The 12,640-nt window shown below is 43.1% G+C and overlaps 1 protein-coding gene across 6 annotated transcripts in view; it reads left to right on the top strand.

The window, feature by feature from the left end:
* LOC115146086 (fermitin family homolog 2) overlaps positions 1–5,186 on the top strand; it is an 84,669-nt gene extending 79,483 nt beyond the window's left edge. For 4 of the 6 annotated variants that reach the window (XM_065004175.1, XM_065004174.1, XM_065004178.1 and 1 more), the window contains 4 exons: positions 1,004–1,024; positions 1,829–1,953; positions 2,182–2,323; positions 2,517–5,186. In XM_065004175.1, coding sequence (XP_064860247.1) covers positions 1,004–1,024; positions 1,829–1,953; positions 2,182–2,323; positions 2,517–2,690 — 462 coding nt within the window. In that variant the 3' untranslated portion in view covers positions 2,691–5,186. The remainder of the gene's footprint in view (positions 1–1,003; positions 1,025–1,828; positions 1,954–2,181; positions 2,324–2,516) is intronic. The other 2 variants (XM_065004176.1, XM_065004179.1) reach the window with 1 other exon arrangement.
* The last annotated feature ends 7,454 nt before the right edge of the window (positions 5,187–12,640 follow it).

Here is a 12,640-nt window from a genome sequence, read left to right as displayed (position 1 = left end):
GAGCTCTAACCCAACTGAGCCTAGCTAGGCAAGCAAGGGATGGCCCAAGGACACCTCATGAAACACTCCTTTCATCTCTGGCTGGACAGGGCTACTGGTAGTGGGATTAGCAAAGGAAGTTTTGTAGAGCATTGTGTGCTTTTTGCGAATTTGTTCTGTAGTTTTTGTGTGTGTTTGGGAGGGGAGTTTGAGGAAATTAGTTCTGCCTGGGAATGCAGAATGGTAAGCTAGGCTGAGCCACTCTGTCAGTCAGCTAGTTGTGCTGTGGGAGAGATGTTTTCAGGGTACTGCCTCTCCCTTTACCCCCCCCCCCCCCCAAACTGGACTTCCTCTTCTCAACCCCTCCCCATGGGACTTCGTGCTCCAATCCCAGCAGATACGCACAGGAATTTATCGATGGTTTCTTAACTTCCTAGCCAAACATACAGTTTTACATAAGAGAAAGCAAACTGGAGAGGCCAAATAACAAACACCAGGATTTTGCTAATTAACCAAATCCAGAGAGCTGTAGCTCTCTATACTACAGCTGTGTGATGCCTTGGTAGGTATTGCCACCTGGCGGACATAATGGGAATAGCATACACAAGGCTACTGGCCTGCCCTATAGTATAGTACTCAAGCTAGTTAAGTGTAAAATAAAACCTTCAACTGTCACCCAGGTCTTTCAAGAAATAATTACTCCAATTAAATGTTTCAAACTTGTAAATCAGTTTGTAATCGTTTGTGTCCAAATAACTAAACCCTCTGCTTGCCCTGACAGATACTGTACTGTGACTGCTGCTGCTTTCTCTCCACGTGGAGACTGCTGCATGATCCTTCAGACCTCAACTCTCCTGTTCATTTACCCTGTTCTGATTCGGATTCTGCTGCTTTGTTTTGGAGCTATTTTCTTTGCTCGATGGCCTTGTTCTCACCTGCTTGTTTTTCTTTCTTCCTTTCTGTTTTCTCTCTACCTCCCCTCCTTTTGCACTCTTCTTCCATCCCTGCTTCCCTCCCTCTTCAGCCAGGCTATATCAGGGACCTGGTAAGTGGAAATGGCTTTGTCTTGGGGTCGTGGTTGATTTACCATAGTAGTAGTTGTTTAACAGTCTCAATAGCTAGTTTGTTTCACTTTTAGTCTTAGACTGGGAAGTTTCAGTTTTCCTAAGGGTGATTGCTAACTGAGTTTTGTTCAAGCCTCATTTCCCCATTTCTCCTTCAACTACTAACACACTCTGAATGGGATAGTAAGATGGTCAAGTGGTGAGTCTGTCCTGAAGACCCAGGTCAGCATCTGTCCTACTCCTCATCCCACTGACTCATACGCCATGGGTTTGGGCTGCTTTGCTCCGAACTCAACTTTAGGGCTGTAAAGAAACACACTCGCGCCAGGGCGGGGAGGCACTTCATGGGCCATTAGACTTAGACTGGCCTCTGGGGATCTCAACTGTTGGTTCATACTTTAGTTCGGTGACCTTGTGTGCCTTCCTATATTTACGGGAAGGTGTCTTTGGGTTTAGGGGTTTATAGCGTGGTTTTAGTGTGGTGATGGTGGGGCCATGTGTGCACAGTAGACCAATGTCTTTGTGTCTAGGGCAGGGCTGTTCAATTCAGGTCCTGGAGGGCTGAAAAACATGCGTTTTTGTTTTGTTTCTACCTGGTAGTTAATTGCACTCACCTGGTGTCCCATGTCTGAATTAGTCCCTTATTAAAAAGGGAGGATGAAAACCAGAAGTGTTTCAGCCCTCCAGGACAAACATTGAACAGCGCTGGTCTGGGGCTTGGTTTCAGAGTGGAGGTGGTGTTGGTGTGTCACGTGTTCAACAGCTTTTCAATATGTGTTAATCAGATTTCGGCCCGGATCCTGGAGGCCCACCAGAACGTGGCCCAGATGAGTCTGATCGAGGCCAAGATGCGCTTCATCCAGGCTTGGCAGTCCCTACCCGAGTTTGGCATCACTCACTTCCTGGCCAAGTGAGTCCCTCTCTCTTCTTCTTCATACAGAACATAACAGACATTTTCCCCAAGTCTGTGTCTCTCTGTCTCTCTCGGTGTCTGTGTGTTTTTGGACTTGTTGTTTTATGGCTAACAGAGATGTTATTGTCGCATACAAAGATGCATGGTTGAAATCCAATAATCATATTACTTCCAAGAACCACATCCCAAGCAGTGTGCTCACTTGGAATTCTCTGTCATTCCCAGATTCCAGGGTGGGAAGCGGGATGAGCTGATCGGCATCACCTACAACCGTCTGATCCGGATGGACGCCAACACCGGCGACGCCATCAAGACTTGGAGGTTCGCCAACATGAAGCAGTGGAACGTCAACTGGGAGATCAAGATGGTACAAATTTCAACTTATAGACCAGGAAATGAACAGTTTGAGACGATGCATTCAGTAATCTAAACAGTCACCGTCAGTTTGTTTTCGCTTTACCATCTTAACATGGCATTTCACATGTAAATCTTTCATCTTTACTAAATGAATTGTCAGTAAAGTCCTATGGTTTTGACTGTGTGATCACCCTGTGCACTAGGTGACGGTGGAGTTTGCAGATGAGCCCAGCCTGGCCTTCATCTGTGCGGAGGTGGACTGTAAGGTGGTACATGAGTTCATCGGAGGCTACATCTTCTTGTCCACGCGCGCCAAGGACCAGAACGAGTCTCTGGATGAGGAGATGTTCTACAAGCTGACCAGCGGCTGGGTCTGAGTCTGACTACCCTATTCCAGGGGTCAGAGATTAGGGGTCAAGAGGGGAGGGATGGTGGGGACTAGATCTTATCAGTTTATTTTATTTGTTATATATTTTTGCTGGTTTTATTTTGGAGCTGTGCTGAAGAGGCCCACACGGCAGCCCACTATCGTTATTGCTGTTAAGAAGCTGACACCCTTTATTTTTTGTTGCGTTAATGCTGACAAAGGTATTTGTAAACACTAATATTTTGCGCAATGCTGCAGCCCAGATGTTCTCTGAACTCCAAACCCTGCCTGTGGCTCCCCCATCATTCTCCAATGCACAGGGGACATCGTCTACTTCCTCAAGCAGCTATCACAAAGCTATGTCCATGAGAACGTATCACATGTCAGGAGACCTCTCCCTCACAAATACTTTTTCTACACCCCCCCCCCCCCCTGTACTCCGACTCACCTGAAGGAACTGATCAAATTGGCCCGTCAGCAACTCCACTACGTCGTCGTAATCCGACCAGACCACAAAATCATGTGTTAATGAAGAATCACATTATTTATTTATCCATGTTTTGTTTTCCTGTTTTAATCTGGCATTTTAGTAAGATGTGTTGCTCTACTTAGTTTTTGAAGTGGCCAGTGGTTTGCCTCACATGCTACTCCTGTGATATGATACTCTGTCTAATTTATGCTGCGGAGTGCCACTTCACTCTCACGTATTGTACACCCACATATTTACTCCCTTTATCAATATAGGCAGTAGCAATCACCAAAGTTAGAGTATCAGCAAAACGGCGACACACTTTTACTTCCTCGGCAGAGACAGGAAGTGATATGGGGTCATTTCCTTCCGTCATTAAGGAAAGGCTGAGGAACGCATAGCTCATGGAGAGACTGTCCTCTCCACCCAATGAAGGATTTTCATTTGATTTAGCTAGTCCATATGAAGTCACGTGTAAGCACTTCTCCAGTGTACATATGATCCCTTTATGAATAAGCTGTAGTAGTTAAATTCATGTTTTTTCTTATGGTGTTTTCTTTCTGAGCATACCTCCAGTGGCAGTTTCCTCTCCCCTGTGTTCAGTAGTGTGCTTGAAGAGTTGAAACCAGCCTTGGTGCTCACCTACAATCGTGTTTTACTGTTGTCTTGATTAGTTAGTATGTCAGAAAAAACGGTTCTGAATATACACAGAGCTCAACCAGGGTGAATGTCCTACAATGTGTTCTGTAAACACCTGAATAACCATGCCTAGTTCTTACAGCTAAAATATGTCAGTGTGGTGCTTGATCATCTAGATGGGGTCACTCAAGGATACTCTGTTTGAGAAGTTATTTTTCTGGTTATGTTGACAAGTCCTGAGGTAATTACTGAAAATGCGAATGAGTATGTTATTGTCATGGAACATGTGGTGCCATGAAGACTTGTTGGCCAAATGATGTGGCTCAGGTACATGCTGCCAGCCACATAGGGTTGTCAGATGCCCACAGCATGTAGGAAAGGCCTCAGCTCTGCCTTGAGACTCAGACCCTTGCCATTGCATTGTGCATGAATAGTACAGCTGGAGGGATATTACCAATAACAACGTTCCCAAATGCAGCCGCCTCCTTTATGTTATCGACGTTCTTTATCTTACACCGTATAGTATTACTATTATTCAGTTCTCGTTTTCATTGTTACGCACCAGCAATAGGTCACCAAGTTTGAAGAATGAATTATGCAAAGTCCGGGTTTCTTTTTTCCTCGGTATGAAGGAACATTAAATGAAGTATTCATTTTTTGTAACTTATGTAAAAACACAGGTTTAATTGAATTGTACAGTTGTTCTTTTGTTGCTGCTTTTTTTTGGGGGGGGGTGGGGTGTATTTTTGTTTCCAGATAAGAGCGGGGAGCCATTAGTCAACATTGTGTAGTATGAAGATTTGTGCCTGCCAATGTTACTGTCTTATTGAGTTAACATGATCTATATATGAAGATAACACTAGTCTCAAACTCCAGGTTGGTAGAAACTTAATGAAGATTTGTCTCACACTACTTATTATCATTATTATACTCAGAAACATTGATAAAAGGGCTTTTCAATGTACTTTTTTCTTCTTGCTTCTCCTATAAGCAGAATTACATTGCTAATTTCTATTCTTGCCTCTTTTTTTGGGGCACTGAATTTGCGCTCTAGCTCTGTAAAATGTCACCAATGACACTTCCCTAGGCTATCAAACTCTTACTCTGTTCAGTGCCTTTAAAATATATATCACTTAATTTTCAGATTTGATCACCATTGTAGCTTTTCTTTGAACAATGTTTTTGGTATGAAGGAGACCCTTTTAGTTGAGATGGAACCTAGTGTTTGAGACAAACGAGCGTAAATTAACTGAAGAGAAGGAAGCTTAGCCTATTTTTTTCCTACTATAATGTTGTTTTTTGTTTGCCCCCAATGTCCAGAGCAGCAGTGCATGGCCTGCTGTTTTCAGACTGCAAAGAAATGCATTTATTTTAAAAAATAAAATACTTTTTATTTAAGGTTTGAGTTATAATATTATATTCCTACTTATTCAAACATCGAGGCAGTAATGATTACTGAGGACCAGAAATCATTCAGGATACCACTTTAAAGCTAAAATATGTAATTTTCTGTATCTGCAACAATTGAAATTTGGGTGATTCTACCCTGTCTCCACCAGAGGGCAGTACGTAACCACTCCATCTCCCACCCACTGCTGCACTCACATCATATCCAGGACTGGATCCAAACTTCTCTAAAGGTCACTCACTGTTCTTAAAGCAGCTTCCAATGTTGTCTGGCATCTGGTTATCTGTCAAACAGAGTGGCAGATTGAGTTAAAATGAGCTCAGAGTTACCAACCGTCTTCGTTTACAGGCTCCCCGTCCTGCCACGGCAACCGTCCGTCTGTCACCTGTGGAGCAGCTATGGTGTGGAGGTGCCATGATGATGGCACTCAAGCCACCTGGTGCCCGCAGTGTCTTTGCATCCTGTAGGGTGAGGTGGTGGGGTGTGACTCAGACAGGCGACAGAGGTGGGGGGGGGGGGGGGGGGGATGCTCAGCAGGTGTGTCAGAGGTGTAGACGGTTGGATTTATTCTGTCTCTTTGGATTATACATATGTGATTGTAGCTACATTATCTGAGAGAAAATGTTAACATGCACATCACAGTGCAGTTTAGAAAACAAAATGGGTAGTATAATCTAGTCATGTTCATGGAATCGCAGAGACATCTGAGCATGTAGGATTATTTAAGATTACTGCCTTGGGCTATTACATTCAGTATCCCTCTATGTGAATAGAACTCAGTGCTTGTCCACTCGTCTCCACCCTCAGTCCAGTCCTGTCCTGAGGTCAGATGAGGTGTTAATCGTGTAGCTCTGGGTACAATGAAATCTACAGGGAACACCTTGCCCTTCAAAAAGATGTCAGAATGACAGAATCGGGACAAAACGAGGCATTCTTCTGCAGTAGCATTTACACAGTAAAGTACTATTCAAAGCACCCTTATTTGTATTAGGGGTAGTGGTTCAGACATGTATATCTGCATGGAGGATGTCACTCAACCAACTAAAGCTGTGTGTGTGTGTCCTCAGTGTGCTTTTTTGTCAGTTCCTCATCTCACAGCCAGCCACATCCTTTCCCCACGCTCCCTTCCCTGGGTCTTCTCCAGAGGGAATATTCCCATTGTGTGTGTGATGCTGAATGGGAAGTGGGGAAGTGCCTGTCCTCAACCCGTCGCCACTCCACCTAGTGTCACAGAATTCCTGTGACCTCATGGTACAACAGGGTGACGTCCACCAAGATGTGAGCAGAAGGAGTAGAATTCTTCAAAGAAAATCCACCCCGTTGAGTTTGAATAGAATTACATTACGTTTCAACTGATTTAATTAAATGACATGCATTACACGGAAGGTATCTGACACCACCTGTAACTACTGAAGTGCCAGCTGTCTTCCACAGTGCTTTAATTTCTAGGAAGCATAAGTTGGTTGAATGAGGATTTTTTGTTTGTTAGGGGGGGTGCAACTATTAGGAAGGTGCTCCTAATGTTTGGTGTGTGTGTGTACGTACGTGTACACATTCATCCTCATCGAGGTTGATGTTTAAAATGTGTGCACTGCTTACATTTCCTCATGACTGCATCAAAAGGCCAACTGTATTTGGCAGGCAACTCTATACTCCCAGTCTATCGGAAAAGTGAATGTTACACATTGGAATAGTGTAATGCCGTCCAGGAAAGCAGACCACAATAGGCTATAAACCAATGGGCAATTAAACAGTCATTCTCTGGAGTTGGATATTTATTTATTTCAGGACTAAGGCATCTTCCCATACTGGGGAAACATGTTTGTCTTTGTGTTCAGATGCTGCCTTAGTAAATACAGTGATTGCATTCTGGACAGTGATTGCATTCTGGACAATGGATGTATTTTGTCCACCTTGTAGGATTTCTCCTTGCCTGTAGAGGGTACTCGTTTCCTCAGGTGCTATGGAGCGCACATGGTTAAGGTACATTAGTGCACGCACATCAAATCATGTCAAGTCAATCATTAAACACTCAACTTGTATTGAATGTCCTCAGCCTTGTTTGATTAGCAAGGACCATTGATACGTACAGATGTCAGTGATGGACCTGTTGGCTGGGGCCATGGCATGCGCCTTAAGTGTGAAGCTTGTACGTCATAAAGACTTTGGCACATGATCTAAGGGTGTCTTTGATGAGGTCAGATGGTGTTTATAGAGATGAGCTGTGTCTGTAATGGGAGCCAACAAAGTTTTTGTATAATTTGCGGCCAGTCGTTACTTTCACAGGCACACTGTGAACACCCCTCTACACACTCCCAAATTATATTGCTTTTTTTTTTTTTGGATCAAATTCTAACTAAATATCACAAAATAATCACATTTTAAATATAATTTCCCAAGTCAAATCTGCATCTTGGTAAACATTTGATCTCTCTAGTTTTGTTTAGTCAGAACCTCTCAAGGTATAATCCTCTCTCCCAGGGTAGGTTGCAGCTTCAGGCATTCTGACTCAAAATTGGCTCATTTGCATTACCGTCGCCCCCGAAAGCCTCTTTAATTCAGTAAAATCTTGTTTCTCACACGACTGCTAATGCAGTCTGGAGCATTGACCTTATTTAAGAACATGGAAAACGGGTGTGAGGATCCACAATGAGTCAGGGGTGCTGGGACCTGCATGTCCTAAGGGGTTTGTGGGGTGTGGGAGAAGTGCTCCATTGACATAGGCCTACATTACATGTTGTGTAAGAGTTGTAAAAAAACATCAATCTCAACACTAAACCACCTGAGAACGATAGCCAAGGGAGGAATAAAAATGTATGCAAATGAATTACGTACAGTAGCCTATTTCGTTATGTTTGGAAGAAACCGCCTTGTCTGAGAGGTCTCAGCGAGAGATCTCTTAATTGTGTGTTGCCAAATGACATCACCTCAACACAATCAATTATAAATGTATTATCAATGATCTTGTCCTTGGCAGATCACTGTGACAGGAGCCGCCCACCGGGTCCACGTCTACCCTCTTCTAAGTCAGCTCGTCTGTTTCCAGGTATCTATTGATTCCATATCTGCTGCTTCACATCTCTAACACCCCCCACCATAGAAACGGAATAGGCAATAAGCTCCGTCGCCACCATTCATCCCCGGGATCCGACAGCCTACGTGTCGCCACATTAGCCCTCTGCAGTATAGATATGAGAACTTCCCGATGTGACACTCTGACTGTAATAAAGCCCAAATTGGACTTTGGAAAATAGAATTGGATCCTCAGCTGCTTGTCATACCCAGGGGCTGTCTGGCCATTGATTGGCTAAATTAGCTGGCCGGCTGACAGTTATCTGACAACAAAACAAAGAGTCGGCACTGATTACTGCCTGCTGGGGACATGGGGAGACAAGGGTGGGATGTGTTGAAGATGAGGTCTCTGCAGTTGATACAGGGACTGCAGAGGAGAAGCTATGATATGAACTGTAGTGTATATGTAAAGATAGAAGACTGCACTAAGGATCTCATTCGTCCCAGACCGTGATAATGCATTATTTCTTGTTAGCAGAGTGCGTTGTGCTGATAAGTGAGGCGGTGTGAAATGTTCTGATGAAGAAAGACCCAAGCTATACTGTAGGTTCTATATTGTCTCTATAAACTATAACTAATGGCCAGTTTTTTTTTTCTTGGTCAGGGTCCTAGTGATGACTAATGTTGGAAGCATCACAGCCCATTTAGTTAGCACTGTAGCAGTAATACTCCACATGGCTGAATATTAACCGATACAGGGATTCCTCTGAAATTCCTGCTTTCACGTCTAAGTTAAGATGCTGCCTTTAGGCAAAGCGCGAGATGAAATGTTTTCTCAGTGTTAGCACAATGCACTTCATATTGTCACACACTGGAGAGGTTAAGTGTAATGTGTTGTTTTACCAGGTCAGTCATAGCAAGCAGTACAGCACCCCTGGAGAAAATCAGGGTTAAGAGCCTTGCTCAAGGGCATATCGTCAGATTTTCATGTAGTCAGCTCGGGTAATTGAACCAGCAACCTTTTGGTTACTGGCCTAGTGCTCTAAACGCTAGGTTACCTACCGCCCTACTACAAGTACGATTTATTTTGACCAGAAATGAATTACTTGTGACTGCTTGAAAGCCCTTAATTGATTCATACTTATTGCCTCAAAGTCTAATCAAAGTCATTTTTATAGAGTTTATATAGAAAATCAAAATGCTGTAAATGTCTTTTCAATGATATTTTCCTGCTGAAATGGCTTCTGAGGGAAGTCTCCATATAAAAAGGCACTGGCAACATGTAACGCTTCCTTCCAGTTTAACATCAGTTCTAGAGTGCATCGTTGGCGGCTCACTATTTAGTATATAATTGCTCTGCAATACATGTCAATTCTCCCTTATGTGTTTATTGTGATAATGTTCAAACTAATTTATGAGTTTATATTGGAGTGCAGATTCTTCTTCTTTGCTGATAAACATTATATAACATATTGGGATAGGAAATAATGTATTCACAGCAGTACTCAATAAGAGTATGAAGAGATGAAATAATTGCATAGTACTGTGTTGTTCAAACATATTTGTTGAACGGGAAGTGTTGTAAGGTAATACAGCAAGCACAAAACAAGTGTATGTTTGTGTACAGTCTACTCTTTTTCTTCCTGGTGTATACCACATGCCAGGCTGTAGTGTAGAGTGGATCTGCTTTCACCTTGTGATTGAAAGGTCATTGAACAATCCTAGTCACGTGACACATTGTCCAACAGCAGAGAAAGTCTTTCTAAAGACGAACCGTTATGCCTGACCGAACCTCATCAAGGAAGTAGTAGTTGGAATTATAAAGCATACTGCACCTTCACTCTAAACACGGTTTCATTGTTTTCTTTAGAAATGTTCAGTCGTATTACCATAGTGAATCTGATCCAATTCGGAATGCTCAACAGAGCTTAATTACTTCCGCTTGTGTGGAGCATTGTGCTAGAATAAAGTATGATTAGGTATTAAACTGAGATACACTCGAGCAGAGCAACTTAATTGAACAAGAGAATCGTGAGACATAAAGCAGAACACAAGGAAAGTTAGGTTATTTATAATGCGAGTCAGGTCACGACCCAACTGTGTGACTCAAATAAATGGTTTGGCTATGGGTGACGTGTCACAGAAATTCAGCCCGCCTCTCCTGTCTAACGTTAATAAAAGGTTGTGAGATGAATGACGATTAGCGTTTGACTTTAACACAAATCTACTCGAATTGGAACAAAATAATTTGGGTATGCACTGTCCCCACTTGCTTCAAGATGTCCACTATTGGTGTGGTCTGCCCAACGCATCACCGGGGGCACACTGCCTGCCCTCCAGGACACCTACAGAACCCGATGTCACAGGAAGGCCAGAAAGTTCATCTAGGAGATCAACCGCCCGAGCCACGGCCTGTTCACCCCGCTACCATCCAGAAGTCGAGGTCAGCAGAGGTGCATCAAAGCTGGGACAGAGAGACTGAAGAACAGCTTCTGTCTCAAGACCATCAGACTGTTAAATAGCCATCGTTTGCCGGCTACAACCCGTTTACTCAACCCTGCATCTTAGAGGCTGCTGCCCCATATACATAGACATGGAATCACTAATCACTTTAATAATGTTTACATACTGCTTTACTCATTTCATATGTATAAACTGTATTCTATTCTACTGTATTTTAGTCAATGCTACTTTTGACATTGCTTATCCTAATATTTATATATTTTCTTTATTCAATTATTTTACTTTAGATTTGTGTGTTTTGTTGTGAATTGTAAGATACTACTGCACTGTTGGAGCTAGGAACACAAGCATTTCGCTACACCCGCAATAACATCTGCAAAATGTGTATGTGACCAATAACATTTGTTTGATTTGAAATGTTGAAAAATAAGACTAGATTTAACAAGAGCCAGTAAATCACTCTGATGAAAGAATATAAAACATGCTCTTTGTTGTTTGATTTACTCCCACTGTTTGGTTCAAGGAGATAGACAACCAAACACACACGCTAGAAATGAAGCCTTGTCCTCCTCTATAAACTATACACATGTATATTAATCTTACATGCAGATCTCATGCCCTGCTTTCCCACCCATCAGATAATAAAAGACCAATTCTCTCCTACATTTCTCACATAATCCTATTTCACTGTAATGACCAGGGTATGAACTCTTCAACATACTGATTTGAATAAACAACAAGCCACATGAATGCCCTGTTTGAATGGAGTGTTTGATCAGTCAGAGGAAGGGAAGGGGGATACCTAGTCAGTTGCACAACTGAATGCATTCAACCGAAATGTGTCTTCCGCATTTAACCCAACCCCTCTGAATCAGAGGAGGCAGCCATCTGTCCGCATGGGGAGAGGAGAAGCAGCCCGCGCTAGGAGAAGAGCAGAGGGTCCGGCCTTGCCGTTCCGCTCCCCTCTCATACCCCTGTTTACCCTATTCTCTACACAGGGACTAGGACGCCTTGTTCTCACTCCCTCCTCTCCTGGAGCCCAACTCCAGCTCCACCACAGTGATGTCATGGGCAGGAATGATGTTTGTTTTCCACTGTGAGAGGTGTGTGTGAGGTGTGTGTGTGAGGAGTGTGTGTTGCAAGGGTTGGAAGGGGTGAAAGCAGCCCTCAGGGTGATGGAACTCAGAGAGAGTGAGTGCTAGGGTCTGCAATACTGCTCCTCAACCAATCACAAAGTTATATTAGATAGATGGATACAGTTCAAGTCAAAAGTTTGGACACACCTACTCATTCTAGGGTTTTTCTCTATTTTTATTATTTTCTACATTGTAGAGTAATAGTGAAGACATCAAAACTATGAAATAACATACTGAATCAAGTAGTAACCAAAAAAGTGTTAAACAAATTAAAATATATTTTAGATTTTAGATTATTCAAAGTAGCCACCCTTTGCCTTGACAGCTTTGCACACTCTTGGCATTCTCTCAACCAGCTTCACCTGAAATACTTTTCCAACAGTCTTGAAGGAGTTCCCACATATGCTGAGCACTTGTTGGCTGCTTTTCCTTCACTCTGCGGTCCAACTCATCCCAAACCATCTCAATTGGGTTAAGCTTGGGTGATTGTGGAGGCCATGTCATCTGATGCAGCACTCCCATACTCTCCTCCTTGGTCAAATAGCCCTTACACAGCCTGGAGGTGTGTTGGGTCGTTGTCCTATTGAAAAGCGAATGATAGTCCCATTAAGCGCATACCAGATAGGATGTCTTATTGCTACACAGTGCTGTGTGCTGTCAGAATGCTGTGAACTCTGTAAAGCATTTATTTGGCCTACAATTTCTGGTAACACCAATGAACTTATCCTCTGCAGCAGAGGTAACTCTGGGTCTTCTTTTCCTGTGGCGGTCCTCATGAGAGCCCGTTTCATCTTATAGCTTAATGGTTTTTGAGACTGCACTTGAAGAAACTT

Source organism: Oncorhynchus nerka, linkage group LG18 (genome assembly GCF_034236695.1).
Source record: "Oncorhynchus nerka isolate Pitt River linkage group LG18, Oner_Uvic_2.0, whole genome shotgun sequence".
NCBI lineage: Eukaryota > Metazoa > Chordata > Actinopteri > Salmoniformes > Salmonidae > Oncorhynchus > Oncorhynchus nerka.
The sequence above is the reverse complement of the archived record's forward strand: the minus strand, read 5'-3'. Positions and strand labels throughout refer to the sequence as shown.